This window comes from Watersipora subatra, chromosome 1 (genome assembly GCF_963576615.1).
Source record: "Watersipora subatra chromosome 1, tzWatSuba1.1, whole genome shotgun sequence".
Taxonomy (NCBI): domain Eukaryota; kingdom Metazoa; phylum Bryozoa; class Gymnolaemata; order Cheilostomatida; family Watersiporidae; genus Watersipora; species Watersipora subatra.
Genome location: NC_088708.1, coordinates 77929644 through 77947255, shown reverse-complemented (window position 1 = coordinate 77947255; position 17612 = coordinate 77929644). Strand labels below are relative to the sequence as shown.

Below are 17612 nucleotides of genomic sequence, written 5' to 3'. Positions count from 1 at the left end.
TACATATACAAAGCTGATGTCCTGTTAGAAAGTCAATAATTTGGAGTTGTCTGTTCAGGACATGCCAAACTGAACTATAATGACGCTTTAGGCGCAGGCCCGTAGTGCTAAAAATCTATGTAATATGGGATCGCAGCAAAGCTCAATGGCTTTAACATAACTGATGTGGCTACATGATGAGTTGGTAATACTGACCACAGATGTAATGAACATTGCAACAGAACGCAAGGGGCAAGGGTGATGATTTTATTAGGAATGTCATGTGCAGCAGCTTCAAGTGTGCTATGTCAGTGTTTACCTGCAAGGGTTTTACTAAGGCTCACGTGACATGTCTTATGTCTCAGGTCTCTGGTGGATCTACACAGTATTGGCCAGTAATAAGCCTCTAAATTTGCAAAGAAAAAGTTGTGAACAAAAAACTGTATTAATAAACTGCATAAAATTAAAACTTATTTGTCAGAGTAAAAAATTTAAATGTCAAGCATTAATTTAACAGATTTTGGTATATATAATTAATATATCAATAAAAATTATTAATCGATTATTTCAAAAAAGACAAATCCAAAGTTGCTGACTGGTTAAATCACCACTCTTTAGTGAGTATATGGTTAGTCCCGCTGGTTGAGCTTTAGCGTAACCAGAGCACAATGTAAATCTCATCGATGATAGGTTTGAGTTTTATAGGCAGCTCTAGCTCTCCACTGCGGAGGTGACACAGCCCAAACTCGGCTACAAATTATAATAATATCACTACTGAGTCTTTCTGCTCAGACCAAGCCAAGATTGCAATGATCCTAGTAAACTGTGAACATACTCTCTTCACTATAACAAACCCTGCCTAAATATTGATTTGGTTGGTTCTCAGGCTCAAGCGGATGTCCATATTTTCATTGTTCAATGAACCGTCATCTCTTGGGCTATTTTAAACATAACGGTAGCAGGTGCTTGACCTCTGACCTATTGCAATGATAGCATGCGAGAAGAATGAACTACATCAAAAATTCACTGGCCATAAGTGCGTTTCAACAGCGCCTTTGTTCGGCAACATTCCATGATTGGTGACGATCCTCCGTGTAAAACTTTGACCCAGAGTTCAAAAGGTCATATGTTAAATGATGTAAGGCGTTTAATGTTATTACACCGAGCAACTTTCGACTCCGTTTGCACAGTTTATCATGAGAATGAGTTAAGGGCAGCTCCTCTAAAAGGATTATAGGAGAGTTGATTTAGTCTCCTTTAGTGTAGACTAGGGTGCTAGCGAGTTGAAATACCAGGTTAGTAAATGATACTAGACACCCGCCTTCTACCGGAGAGAACGACGAAATCTGATAACGCAGGACCTGCAAGGAACAAAATTATTTTGAATGTGCAACATGCGGTGTACACTCATCGCTGTTTCTATGGTCTTATGCAGTCTCTGCCGCTGCCACTCTATGGAAGATTATGACACCTTTGAACAGTAAGTGTCTTGTCTTTCGCATACTAATATTGTATGATTTCAGGATATTTCAAAGCTCCTACAGACTGTCTTCATGGTCAGCTGTCTATTTAGGCAATCACACTGACATCAGCGTCAAAAAAGAGCTTGTCTCTAGCACTGTGATAGAAATATGTGATATCGGAACAGTTTGGTTCCTGCAGGTCTATGAGAGGCTTCGAGGAAAGCTATTCCTAGTAGAACATAAAACTCTTGTTTTTCTCAGAGTGGTTCAAAGCAGCATCATGCATTATCAAGGAATAACAATCCTGAGGCTCAGTTCAACACAAATTTTTTGTTATGACAAGATGAGGATGTAAGCGTCATAGCAAATTGGTTGACAAGAAAACCAATGTGTACGAAGGTTGAGACAAGCCGCAAGCGTTTGCTAAATTTGTTTTTGAAAAACAGGTTCATGTGCTATTAGCGTTTTAACAGGCACCCTTGAGAGTTTAAACATGGATTGTGGCATTTACCAGATTTATGCATACACTCAGCGCTTGTTTACAAAATACCAACTAGTCAAAATGCAACCAACTGAAAATATTCAAGTAGAATATAACACTATAAAGGAAACAGAAACATTATACATGTAGAGATTCTCTGTATGAGGAGGTTTATTGGTCTGAGTAAATCTACAACGAAACACTAAATACTAAAGTCTGTCCAAATTGTGATTACAATCTACTCAAAAACTGTTGCAGCAGCCAAAGTTTGCAGCAAACATCAAATAACTCGAGTTAGCACATGGAATAAATAGTATGCCTGATCTTTATTAGAGATCTGTTCTTGACTTTATCTGTAATAGAGAAGAAAGCCAACTGACGCACATCTTTTAGTGAGAAATACTGTTTGTTGCTGTAAGAATCTAATTTTTTTGTGGTAGCCTCTATGAACTGTCGAAAAATAAACTAAACAGGCAAATTGGTTCAAGGAAGGCTTTTTGTTGGCTAAAGGATTTGAAGCACAGAGGCGGCATTTTTAAGAGATGTGAGGTAGGGTGGCTGCCCATACAAGCTGGTCTACTCCGATCCCCACTAGCATCTATAGACTTCAAGCTGGCTGTCAGATATTTTTGCTGATTGCCCTGCTTGGTTTACATTCGCAGCAAAGATTGTGGTCTGATTCATTATTCAAGTTATTAACCCGCGCGTTAAAGGCTTCAGCTGACCGCAGCCAGGCCGCAGTCAGGCTGTTCAACACTGAAATTTATATGCTATTCATTACAGACATCAAGTGCTCCGAATCGTCCCTGAGACTCAGAATGAAATTAAACTCCTGCTAGAGCTAGAGGAACAGCTGACCGAGGTGAACAGAAGTCATCTACTTAATGCATTTTCTCTGAGCAGTCGGAGTTGTATTCTCATACAGTTATATCAAGAATTAATGTTAATTTTTGTACTGCGATACTTGTACTACGCTGAACGTCAATGTTCTTTTCAAACATTGACAGAAACCGAGCTATAATAACACGTTTTCACTAAAAATTTTGGTATTTTTGCTAAAATCTATTAAGCTTCTTTAACAGGACAAAAAGAACAAAAATTTAATGCTTGAGTTGATAATATTATGATATCATACCATCATGGAATGATATCATACCATATGGTATGATATCATACCATCATGGAAGGCAAATCAGTGGAAATTGAATATTTACATATCAGCAGCACCGGCAGTCACTGTGTGTGGGTGTCCTATTTGTTCAACTCTCACCACATAAACTTTCTCCAAACAATTTAAAGCAAGTTAGGTCTTGCTAACATTTTTACATGAATTATACTAGGTAATATTTTACAGCTTTCTGTAGCAGAACAAGCTAACAAAGAGAACATGAATCACATCCTCCTCCTGCCACTAGTGATACTGTTGTTCATATCGCCATATGTTTAGCTTGATTATTCAGGATTTTAGTCGTGCTTATGACAGCGGATTAGTATATTTTACACAGTAGATTGGTAGGTTTTACATAATACATTGGTAGGTTTTACCCAGTAGATTAGTAGGTTTTACACAGTGGATTGGTAAGTTTTACACAGTGAATTGGTATGTTTTACACGGTGGATTGGTAGGTTTTACACAGTAGATTGGTAGGTTTTACACAGTGGATTGGTATGTTTTACACAGTAGATTGGTAGGTTTTACACAGTAGATTGGTAGGTTTTACACAGTGGATTGGTAGGTTTTACACAGTAGATTGGTAGGTTTTACACAGTAGATTGGTAAGTTCTACCCAGTAGATTAGTAGGTTTTACACAATGGATTGGTAAGTTTTATACAGTGGATTGGTAGGTTTTACACAGTAGATTAGTAGGTTTTACACAGTAGATTGGTAGGTTTTACACAGTGGATTGGTAAGTTTTACACAGTGGATTGGTATGTTTTACTCAGTGTATTGGTAGGTTTTACCCAGTAGATTGGTAGGCTTTACACAGTAGATTGGTAAGTTTTACCCAGTAGATTAGTAGGTTTTACACAATGGATTGGTAAGTTTTATACAGTGGATTGGTAGGTTTTACACAGTAGATTAGTAGGTTTTACACAGTGGATTGGTAGGTTTTACACAGTAGATTGGTAGGTTTTACACAGTAGATTGGTAGGTTTTACACAGTGGATTGGTAGGTTTTACACAGTAGATTGGTAGGTTTTACACAGTAGATTGGTAGGTTTTACACAGTGAATTGGTAGGTTTTACACAGTGGATTGGTAGGTTTTACACAGTGGATTGGTAGGTTTTACACAGTAGATTGGTAGGTTTTACACAGTAGATTGGTAGGTTTGACAATTATTCTTAGCATAAGTAACTAACATATCAGAAGTTTCTCAAAACTTTGCTTTTGGTCAAGTAGAATACTGGATAAGCCTCTCATAAGACAAGTAGAATACTGGATAAGCCTCTCATAAGACAAGTAGAATACTGGATAAGCCTCTCATAAGACAAGTAGAATACTGGATAAGCCCCTCATAAGACAAGTAGAATACTGGATAAGCCTCTCATAAGACAAGACGCACGATCAGACGAATGTAATTCGTAGCTACCGTGTCACGACTATAACTGGTTGTGTGGTGGTCTTGTTGCTTAGGCTACACGTGCCACATCGCAGTTAAGTGGATCATGGGTGCTCATTGGTTGGTTGGCTTGGAGCTACCATCCATGACACAAGGTGGATTGAAAAAAGCTGGATACAACAACCACAGCCACAAACTTTTTGAAAATGATAAAAATGGACTTGATTCAGTCATTGTAGGACAGTTTTAAACAACAGATTCTCTCAACAAAACAGAGAGTGGATGAAACCGAACCGAGAATGGCGATCTTGTGGTTGGTAAAGGTACTCATCACGTCGCGTAGCATAAAGTATAAGGATTAGAAAAAATGATATATTTATATATGTTAATGAAAACAGTGAAACTACAAAAAAGGCCCTATTTTGGAATTTTTAATACATGCTCAGTCATGGAGTTTGGCTGTTATGGTTTTTATTTCTGTATCGATTAATGCTTGAAATTAGTTAATAAAAATGATAAGCCAACCCTAAGTCATAAGCCTCTATAACAATATGACAGCGTCACATTTACAAGACAGCCTTAGAAAGACTGCACTTACCTTACACATGATGCCAGTAACAGCTGTAAATACAATAGGCATATGTGATTGCTTAGAGTGGAGCAGTTTTCATGTATTGTAGGTCAGCATAGGTCAGCAAATGTCTGCACAGTATGGGTCAGCTCTGCATTAGACTCGTAAAATGTGCCTGTCTAGTTAAAACCTCCTCAAAACTCTGTACGAGGTTGAAAGTTTTTCACAAATAGTATTCAATAGTATGATGGCTTTCTTAAGACTTAAATAGTGGATAAATAGTGAAATAACAAAGCAAAATTACTTCAGCCGTTTTTATACCTGCGATTGCATTGTGATAAATTCAGAATTTGAATCAAATAATTGCTGATTAGGCAGAGAAGCCATAGTTCTATGAACAAGAATAAGACGATTAGCATGTAGTTGTTTGCACTGTAGCTCACAATACAACAATGTTTGGTAGTTGGTTAACTTCAGTGTAAAGACAACTATAAGCATTGTTAGGTGTGAATGTGGCTGCTTGCACTTTCGGTTAGCAGAGGGGAGACAAGCACAAAGAAAACACTTATGGAACAAACATGCATATTAATATGAAATAATTTTCTCAGCAAACAAGTTTTAGTTGTTAAAAAGCTTGTTAATATTAATAAGCAGTGGAAAAGGTGCAAAGGTGAAGGACAAATGCTACCAGCTACTGATTCTGCCAACTGAAAACTATGCTATTGTCAATGTACATGTAGTATTATTATTGTTTATATCCAAGCTTGTTGTAGAACTTGAGAAGTTAATCATGTACGTGTATATTAGAATCAAGTAAACACATCATGGGGCCTGTTAATGTCCAGTATAGTTCAGTGTAACTAATTTTTTTAGATACCCGTTGCTAGCAAATGGGCCTGTTACACACTGTTGTTTATTATTATGAACCTATTATGGTGTTATCATGGTATTTTGAAAGTCATAAAAATTAATGACTACCAAATTTTATTTTTTTTCACAATTTCTGGTATAAAAATAAATACCAGAAAAAAATTGCAAAAAATTTGTAGCTTTTAACTACAACAGAAATGCAAAAATGATCTATTTTTTATTTATCACTGCGTATTCATATGCAAACTAATGTACGGGTCGTACTTAAATTGTGCAGTCAGCACCATTTTAGTTTTGGCATAGATCAGAATAAAAAAATGTTATGATTTCACACAAGATAATTTCAGTTTCATCGGAAAAACAAGTCTGCCCATTTCTTAAAGATGATCATAAAATCTTACTTAATAATAAAAGTGCTCCCTCTTCGAGCGCTGCCTCTTTGCATCACCCCTTATAACTGCAGTTGCTACATGCTATCAGGCAAGGAACTGTCAGCAGGTAATGACTTGTGTTCTTCATGTTCAGCAAACATTAATGACTGATTACCTTTTTAGTTGGACTTCTGGACACGACCATACAACCTGAAGCATGATGTGGACGTTAGAGTTCCTCCCAGTCTCTTACCAAATATAAAAAAATATCTTGCTCAAAATGGCGTGACGTATTCTGTCCTTATAGAAGATGTACAAAGGTAATTTTAGCAACTATACCTGCTGGCCTTGAACTTTGAGCTATTTTACTGATTGTTGATCTGCTCTAAACAGACCTACACTAATATATTATCATACATTTGTGACTTGACTCACGTCTGACCTAAAGTTGTATTTGAGTATCATTCTAGATGACTTTCATGTAAAGCATATATACAGTATTCACAGCAGGCCAGACTTTATAATTCATATCCACAAATTGGTCTATTGTGCTGCATTTATATCGGCCATATTAATGAATGATTTGATCAACAAATAAGATATTTCACATCCAGAACTTATTCAACTTAAAATTCACAATTCTATACAAGCCAGTTAATCTATATTCACAGTTCCAGGCTTATAAAGGCTGACCTAGACAACATTCTACCTTTGCTTTAGTTTGACAACTTGGCTTAAATTTTCTTATTTCCTCTCTACTGCAATTATAACACTGTGCCTGCACATACTTACTAAAGGTATCTGACTTACATTCTGTTGTATATCAATCACTATTTTAACCTACATCAACTTACATTTATTTCATCTGACCTTTCAACAGAGACTAGATGCAGAGCTCTTGACATATAACCAATAGTTGTAACACGCTACCACATGTATATTTATGTATGTTAAGCCTCTACGCGTACATAAGTGTGTTTGTTTGTAACATTAGAACTATTATTCACAGTGCATTCACAAAGTAGCTGACAGACAGTCATAAGAATCCCTCAAGATATAAACTTGTGTTGAGACAACTTACCATGAAGCCCTGAGACACAAATATGGCCCAGTAGGTAACTTGTAGCCTGAGCATATCAATATTTGCACTCAACATTCTTACCCTAAAAACAAAGCTGCAAAACTTTCTTTACAAACATGTTTTCAGAATAAACAATTGTAATTTGTATTTTTAAAAAGATACTGACAACTTTTTTCATGTAGGAGCTTGACTGTCATACTCCTTCTACATAACAGGGAGTATGTATATGTTATGTGTTATCAAGAAGAAATATGAGTTTGAACTTCTGTATGGTCTAATATTATGTAACAGGGAACACTGTTGTGTACCTTTGTATGCTCTAATATTATGTAACAGGAAACACTATTGTGTACCTTTGTATGCTCTAATATTATGTAACAGGGAACGCTGTTGTGTACCTCTGTATGCTATAATGTTATGTAACAGGGAACACTGTTGTGGACCTCTGTATGCTATAATGCTATGTAACAGGGAACACTGTTGTGTACCTTTGTATGCTCCAATATTATGTAACAGGAAACACTGTTGTGTACCTTTGTATGCTCCAATATTATGTAACAGGAAACACTGTTGTGTACCTTTGCATGCTATAATGTTATGTAACAGGGAACACTGTTGTGGACCTCTGTATGTTCCAATATTATGTAACAAGAAATGTTGTGGTGGGCCTCTGTATGATATAATGTTTACATAACAGCGGAAACTATTGTGGACTTCTGCATGCTATAGTTTTATGTATCAGGGAACACTGTTGTGGACCTCTGCATGCTATAATTTTATGTAACAGGGGACACTATTGTGGGCTTCTGCATGCTCTGAAGTTATGTAACAGGGGACACTATTGTGGGCTTCAGTATGCTATAATGTTATGTAACAGAGGACACTATTGGTGACCTCTGCATGCTATAATGTTATGTAACAGAGGACACTATTGGGGACCTCTGTATGCTATAATGTTATGTAACAGAGGACACTATTGGGGACCTCTGCATGCTATAATGTTATGTAACAGAGGACACTATTGGGAACTTCTGCTCTAATACAAAGTTAATTTACTTTCAGTTTATTAAACCAAGAAATTGAAAGCATGGCAAAGCAAAGACCCAAGCGGGACACGAATTCTGGAAACGATCAGGAAGATATTGATCTGGAAGAGATCAATAAATATATATTGAACACATTCAGCTCTCATGAAGAGGTATATTCTATATATTGAACACATCAGCTCTCATGGAGAGGTATATTCTATATATTGAACACATTCAGCTCTCATGAAGAGGTATATTCTATATATTGAACACATGCAGATCTCACGAAGAGGTATATTCTATATATTGAACACATTCAGGTCTCATTAAGAGGTATATTCTATATATTGAACACATGCAAATCTCACGAAGAGGTATATTCTATATAGTGAACACATTCAGGTCTCATTAAGAGGTATATTCTATATAATGAACACATGCAAGTCTCATTAAGAAATATATTCTATATATTGAACACATTCAGGTCTCATGGAGAGGTATATTCTATATATTGAACACATTCAGCTCTCATGAAGAGGTATATTCTATATATTGAACACATGCAGGTCTCATTAAGAGGTATATACTATATATTGAACACATGCAGATCTCACGAAGAGGTATATTCTATATATTGAACGCATTCAGGTCTCATTAAGAGGTATATTCTGTATATTGAACACATGCAGATCTCACGAAGAGGTATATTCTATATATTGAACACATTCAGCTCTCATGAAGAGGTATATTCTATATATTGAACACATGCAGATCTCACGAAGAGGTATATTCTATATATTGAACACATTCAGGTCTCATTAAGAGGTATATTCTATATATTGAACACATGCAAATCTCACGAAGAGGTATATTCTATATAGTGAACACATTCAGGTCTCATTAAGAGGTATATTTTATATATTGAACACATTCAGGCCTCATGAAGAGGTATATTCTATATATTGAACACATGCAGGTCTCATTAAGAGGTATATTCTTTATAGTGAACACATGCAGCGCTCATTAAGAGGTATATTCTTTATAGTGAACACATTCAGCTCTCATGAAGAGGTATATTCTAGAAAGATCTTAGTCAGCCTAAGGTTTCTAGTTTTAGTGACACTCTAAAAAGGCTGAATGATCTGTGGGAGCTACTCACTCATGTTTATAATTATTGACAGACATGAGGAGTTGTCGACATAAAGTGAAGGTCGCTATACAATCAGTTTAAGGATGGCTGCATCAACCAATCAGACTGAAGCAATTTTTGCGGCTAAATGATGCTCTATGCTGGTAATAATAAAATAAGGTTTTAGAGGTTGAAGTAACTAAACATACATGGAGCAGCTCTACGCCTTTCTTCTGCACCGCAGTAATACTTGCATTATAATTTTGGCTCTTCTTTTATTTGGTGGCTACTACCAACATGACAGTGCATATCATTGAGATGGCAAAAAGTAGGTTATAACTAAAACTATATTAGCTATATAGCTAACGGCAACACAGACTAAAGGTGAGTACTAGAATTATCTTTGGTGATTTTACAGATAAATGGTTGGCTGGAACAAATAGCCAAGGTTTGTGGCTCAAAATGTTCAACACACGATATCGGGTACACCCATGAGGGCAGAGTTATGAAACTCATAAAGATATCTGGGTTGAGGCGACGGAAGAACAAGGCCATCTGGATTGATGGTGGAATGCATGGACGAGAATGGATATCTCCAGTCACAGCCAACAATATAATCTATCAGGTGAATTATGATAGTTCAGCTTTCTTGTCCATGTATTCTGATTATCAAACATTTGTCATTAGCTTATATTGGCCACCAAAGAACTATGAAAATATGCCTATTTATCCAAGGAGATTGTCTTAATCATTCTATTTGGGTTTTCAATAAGCTATTTGAGACATAAATGTAGAGATGTTGATACCATAATAACATCATACCGCATTTCTCAGTTTGTGAGAACTTTTGACAAACCTAGACATTTCCTTATTGCTTCAACTGTATTACGTTGGCCAACAAAAACAAAAACCTTTTTAGTTAAAGGAACATATGATCACCTTCAGTAACAGATTAAAAACTAGAAACTACTAAGAAGGGTTCTCTTTAGCGTTATTCTTCTATGGTTTATCAAGTTCCTAACTTTTTGTATGTTTGTTTGTCTTTCTTTGTTTCTGAACTAATTCCAGAACATGTACAATTCTACGTAAATGCAGCTACTAGTACTAAAATCCAGCTTATGATGTCTGTCTGCAAATGATCAAGTTCAAGTACGTTAAAAATACATTAAATTTTTTGCTTATGTAATATATGAAAACCTTAGCTATAAAATGAGTTTACCTTGACATTCACATTACTTTTAATTTTGACAGCAGTTACTACTGCAGCAAATGGATTTACATTTTTCCAATGACATTCATCAAAACCACAAATCTACTTCTCATAATCTGACAACTTGTATCTACAGAAGTTTATAGTAGGTGATATCCAAAGTGATACAGTGACCTCTTCCAATACAATGACCTCTTATTATACAGTGGTCTCTTGCGATTGACCTCTTACAATACAGTGACCTTCACACTCGAGGTTCTTGTGATGTAATTGCAGCTAAAGACACTGTTCTTTTAATATTGGTCTCAAGTTCATTGGTATATTCTAGCTAACAAGAATCTCACAACTGTTTTAATACAATTTCTAGTTAATCACAGAGTACGGCACCAGCCGATGTGTCAGACACATCGTTGAAAACTTTGATTGGTACATCTTGCCAGTCGCCAATCCCGATGGATACGATTATTCCAGGATCAGGGTATGAACTATAAACTTTTTACATTTGAATTCATACAATATTTATCTACATCGCGTCTTCTTGGATTAAATATTTTAACCTCTCTTCTACATAGTCTGCTATCATTCTGCCATATGAGTTAAATTTTATTTCTCTGCAATATTAACTAGAAATACTGAGTTTTTATGTTCAACAGTACATTGTACAATTTAACCTGAATGTTTTATTAACTTTCTAGGCACTCCTTTACAGATATAGGATTCTCTTTTATAGAGATATAGATGTAGTTGCCCTGATATGTGTAGGAAGTATTTTCCATAAACTACAAGTGCGAGATCATTGCTCTGTGTGAGCATTATATTGGTTGTACAGACAAGTACGAGATCATTGCTCTATGTGAGCATTATATTGGTTGTACAGACAAGTACGAGATCATTGCTCTGTGTGAGCACTATATTGGTTGTACAGAAATTATAAGCTTTAGAAAAGAGTGCGAAGCCAAACCTGCGCATTATTTTTTCAAAAAAGTTTTCTAATTTGACAACTGCTGTATTTTTTAGATGCTTTATGGCATTTCCTTTATTTAAATCCACTTGAGTTTGTAAATTATCTATCTCGGTTAAAAGCTATTTTACAAATACCTACGAAAGCCTGTTCTGACATCTTACTAAACTTATAGAACAGAATGTGGAGAAAGAACCGAAGGGTGCTCGAGTCACCGAGGAGGCCGTGGTGGGTGGAGTACTTCTATGGTAATAGCTATTTTCACAAGAACTGTTATGGAGTTGATCTCAACCGTAACTTTGGCTTCATGTGGGGAGGTAAGCCTTAAAGACAACAGTAGGTTTTAAAACAGAGAGTCGCCTTCCCTTTTATTACAGTATGCATTTAGTTTTCCTGATAATATAAGAAAACTACCAATTATTAAATTGAAGCTTGTTGTTTTAATTGTAAAAAACTGTTGCATACAACAATGATGCTTTTAAGTAGTCAATCAGTAGTAATCAATAATTCAATCAGTATTATCCTTGTTATAAATTATATTCTAATAATGCTGCGAAACACTTATGTGACTTTTCAGATGTATGTGAACAGTTTTTATTAAACTTTTGTGAGAGACATCAATGTGTATTCATGAGCACATCATGCAAATTCACTATTGCTATTTTGCTTCACATATTCGTGCCATCTGGTGGGTCAATCCGACTCACTTGTCAAGTTCTCAAATACTACTAGGTGACTCTATGGTTACTCCTTTGCTATATGCTAACACATCTATTTAAAGCGATAAGTCTTGCAACACGCTCAGGCTCTGTTTGCAATAAGGGAACGAAAGTCATGTTTGAAGAAATAGTCCCATGACCAAACGAGCGGAGCGGAGTTGAAGAGTTTTTATGATAAATGCATGTGCACACAACTTACGAAAATTATTCATCAACAACGTCGCAAACCCTTGCATTGAAATCTCATCAACAAATTTAACCATATTTTTGTAGAGTCGTTAAAGTATAATAACGATACAGAACACATATAAACCTATTTAAATATGTCACCAAGTCTTTGAAAGGTTATCGCAATATCTTAAAACTAATCCATGTGATCGGATTATACATAAATAGACAGTTTAATTCGGCCAAAAATCTTTATTAAAACTGGCCAAGCCTTACTTTTATCAAAATTAAGACCAGCAGACGAAACGCCGAGCGACAGAGAATAGAACCATTAAGTCGAGCGCATTTCACGAAAGAATAACGTGCACATTTCACCAGTCTATAGCATTGTCGTATTGCCGAAGGTTTCTGTAATTGACGTAGAAGTACAGAAATCATTTTTTTTTGCCGATTTTAAAGTAACTGATATTTTGGAAACTTTTGAGTACTTTGGTATTCTAACTGATGTCCAAAGCAGTGAAAGTAAAGAAAATGACGATGATATTTTTTTCTAACGATTCTTATGAGATTATTACAATATTTAATTATAAGAATAAATATTCGATGTATTACTATATTAATAATATTGGTTATTCTAATAATATCAGTGCATTTTACTTCTAATATTGCATTTCTCCTATTGCAGGGGGAGAGATATAAACATATAATCTTTACCTTTCATTATTGCTGTTTGTCATGACCAAACACTTTTTTAAATAGATTTTCTAAAAATCTATATAAATATCACAACTTCTTGATATTGTTAGCTATGACCTTTGGAATTAATGCGGGCAAATGGAAACGTCACTGTAACAGCTGTGGGCATAGATTCTGACTGTAGACAGAATCTGTAGACTGTAGACAGAATCTGTAGACTGTAGACAGAATCTGTAGACTGTAGACAGAATCTGTAGACTGTAGACAGAATCTGTAGACTGTAGACAGAAGCTCTTTAATGATGCTTAGAAACAACTTAAACACTTCTAGAGCAAATGTATTCTAAAGATTGTTTTTTCAGTAAGTTAAGCTTCTATAGGATGGTTTGCAGGGTAGAGTATGTTTCCTTTGTAAATGCTTCAAAGGCGCTATTTTCCTCCCCTTTATCTACAGAGACTGGTACAAGCAACAATCCTTGCTCAGATATATATGCTGGCCCAGAAGCATTCTCAGAGCCAGAGTCTGTAGCCATCCAGAACTTTACACAAAGTATCCATAACAAAAGTCAACTAGCTGTCTACCTATCGCTACATGCCTATGGTCAATACTGGTTGTACTCTTGGGGATACACAAAACAACTTCCGGATGATTCCGATGATCTGGTAAAGTATATTAACTTATGGACCACAGACTTGTAGTTGTCCTGACAATAATTATAGCACGTAGTGGTGGTGGTATTGTGGTTTTCCTAGCAAGTGTGGTTGGTAGGGTGCAATGTGTCTGCTATGCATTATGCTGGGTTATCATGAGGCATAGCTTGTCTACTATTGAATGATAGAAGAATTTGGCATGAATGATTTGGTCATTATCTGCTATTAATGTTACTATTGCATGCATGTATAGGAAACCATCTAAAGAATCTAATACCTTGTAATAGACCTTTGCCTAGCCATAGCAATAAAAGAGTTACACAATATATTATTAACCGAATTATATATAGGCTCAAAGGTTTCTTTACATTCAGCTTAAAAACTCTTTAACTTTGTGCAAATATTTGTCAAAATATGGTATCCCAAAATTCTTGAAATATTGCATTTTGTAAATCAGTACATATGTATGTAGTTGTCCTTCACACAGGTTGGTTCCTCCAATTAAGTTAAATAGTACTTCATACCTTCCTTTTTGAGAATATTTTAAAAACTTCTTAAAGCCATCTCGAGGTTATTGTGAGCAAAAAAGTAGAAGTGATGCAAAAAAGCCAAAGTATCAAGTAAAGTTAAGAGACTGGCTGTGAGCATTAAAAAATATTGTAAAATATCATCAAATGAAGACAAAAATATGTAAACAAGTTATTTTCGTTCAAAGTTCCCATTGTGTTGGCGGTATTAACTCTGTATTCTATAGCCACTTTTGCCCATGCACTGTCAGTAAGGTTTCTTGCATCAATTTCCTGTCATCCGATTACAATAAAAACATCTTTATATCGATTATTACTTTATTTATCAAGTTTCTTGCAGAAAACTTATTTTTAGTTGTTTGATTTTATGTAACGCACTTGTTTTAACGTTACATGTGAATACCTAATATAAATACCATTCAGCTTTTTAGTTTTTGAATTTAGTAGAATAGAAGACAATCTCGCACAAGTATTTGCTACAATATAAGAAGTCTTTGACATAAAAGCAAATATTGGAGCAGGTTAGCTTTATAATTATGTTGATGCTGTACTGTTATATTCACCGTGCCTAAATCATTCTAATCAGTTAGTAATAACATCACCGATAGCTGCAGAACTGAAAAGAGTCGCAGTATTCAACCTTCCTATAATAGGAAGGTTGAATTTAGAAAGAGTTAGGCATGGTGAATGTAACAGTACAGCATCAACATAATTATAAAGCTAACCTGTTCCAATATTTGCTTTTATGTCAAAGACTTCTTATATTGTAGCAAATACTTGTGCAAGATTGTCTTCTATTCTACTAAATTCAAAAACTAAAAAGCTGAATGGCATTTATATTAGGTATTCACATGTAACGTTAAAACAAGTGCGTTACATAAAATCAAACAACAAAAACAACAGCCGTATTTGTTACTTTATTCCTATTACACTGACATTCATATCAAAGTTGTCTTCTCCTGACAACAGTTTTATCTGGTAACAGAATGAACTTGTATACCTAACACGCTTCACAAGTACTCCAACTGTTTGTTCACGAATCAACTAAATACAGTACATTGTATAGAATTAGGCTGATGCCATACACATATTGGAGTTATCCTCTCTATAGCATCAAAAGCATTAAATTACTGGTTCTGCTCATCTGACTATCTGACCACCTACCCACAAGCAGCTCAGATTAGTTAATAAACATTGAGTCATCTTTGAATGTTTCAACACAGGAAGCACTACATCATATTCTCATAGGACACCTATGGGATAAAAAATGTCACCGTTAAAATTAATTTGCCAACTTTTACTTGGCATTGCGGTTCAGAAAGGTAAGCTATACACAAACAACTACCATGCGTCAAAACGCTAAATATATAACAACGTTATGATTAATTCATGTTGCAAGTGTTGTTAAAATTGTCGCCTGCACATCATGCTAGAATTGCATGTAGGATGTGGCTGGGTGACTCGTGGAGCATTTACAATCACATTAACCATGCGATTGGTAGGTTAATTTTGTAGTAACCATGGCTACTTCATGTATTGCCCATTACCACTTTCAACGAGCTCAAGTTTTAAATTTCTAAATTTTACTCGGATGCTCTCCAATAACCTTTGATGGGTTACATACAAATATGAAATTCATTAGTTGAGCTCTTATGAATTACAGAAAAAGGTTGCAAGTGATGGAGCTAGAGCCATTTATTGGTCTAGCAATAGGAAGACACAGTATGAGGTGGGATCTGCAGCTAGAACTCTCTGTGAGTATAGCTATGATGCGTGTATGCATGTGCATATGTACGTAAAAATGACAACAGCCATGGCAGAATAAATAACTAAATTATATTTGTCAAGTAGCCGCTTGGTTAGCAGCTATTATTAGCCTTTTACCTAACGATGCTGTCTATTATTGGTACATTAGAGAAGCTAGGGGCATGTAATGAAGGAAAGTGTACCCAACTATCTGTACAGTTACTGACTATTCTAGTAGGCTTTCTTTCAGTAAAGCTGAAGTTGAGCAAACTTGGCTCCCAAGTAAAAAAGCCCTCTAATGAGTAGCTAGTACTTACTAAACTATCTCACAAGAGAATAGACTGCATCTGTTGCATTATTACTGAGGTTCTGCACGCAGATGCTTCCTCTGGGGCCTCTGATGATTGGACGAAAGGGGAATTGGGCGTAAAATATGCTTTCACCTTGGAGTTGCCACCTTCAGACGCTAACGCCCATGGCAACGGATTTTTACTACCAACAACTGCAATCCGTGGAGTCGCAGAGGCCACCTGGCCCGGCATCAAAACCATGGCAGCGAGGTAAAGGGTCAAACTGCTCAAATAACTCCCCAACCCGTACTCAGTTATCCTCCATAACCTATTTTTCATCAGTAAATTCTTCAATAGCAGTTAGAGCATGAGAGACATGTTTACTCGAATATATCTCACATATTCCTGTCAATTGAAACATGAAAATGTGCACATATTTTAGTTGATGGAAAAACACGATCTAACAACAGCTCTAATCAGCTGCCTTCTAGGCTAGTTGCCTCACTAATAGACACACAAGTCTGGGTAATCCTTCAGCTCATGCATGAAACTTATGACATTGCAGGGTTCTACAACAGAGGTTGGGAGGGAGCCACAGTCAACACACCTTCTGCAACTACCAATAGGTTACATTCTCAACCTTAGGCTCAACTTAGAATTCTGATTAAATTAATTAATTATATAATCATAATTATGGTATATATGAACATCTTTTTACTGTGTTTAATACACAACTAGTTGTACTTGTATCAGCATTTACTACTAACTTTGTGCCTGGTAACTCCATACAGCGTCTTGCGGTACCAGTACTTTGTGAATATCCCAGGTTATTTATTCTCAAACCTTATTAACATCATGATGGCAGGGCCGTTGAGAGGACTCCTATGAAACAGCTTTTTTTAGAACAGTATGATGTGACTCAAACCCATGGTGTGCTAACAATGGCTGACATGATACCAAATACTATGAGAAATGATGCGGCCAATAGCAAACAGTACAAATATAAGATATATTTCTATAAAGTGAATACAAACTGTGTGCTATACAACAGAATGAACAAATATCAACCGGTCTCTGGTATCTTATTTACTTTGAAAAAACACTGTTTC

The 17612-nt window shown here is 35.8% G+C and overlaps 1 protein-coding gene across 1 annotated transcript; it reads left to right on the top strand.

Annotated features, from left to right (window-relative positions):
- Window positions 1-1155: 1155 nt before the first annotated feature.
- Window positions 1156-17525, top strand: LOC137410472 (carboxypeptidase B-like). Its single transcript, XM_068095889.1, has 11 exons — window positions 1156-1459; window positions 2707-2785; window positions 6482-6618; window positions 8442-8577; window positions 9955-10161; window positions 11114-11224; window positions 11883-12024; window positions 13744-13952; window positions 16131-16221; window positions 16593-16773; window positions 17069-17525. The coding sequence occupies exons 1-11, from the start codon at window positions 1365-1367 to the stop codon at window positions 17127-17129; spliced, it is 1449 nt and encodes a 482-aa protein (XP_067951990.1). The 5' UTR covers window positions 1156-1364; the 3' UTR covers window positions 17130-17525.
- The last annotated feature ends 87 nt before the right edge of the window (window positions 17526-17612 follow it).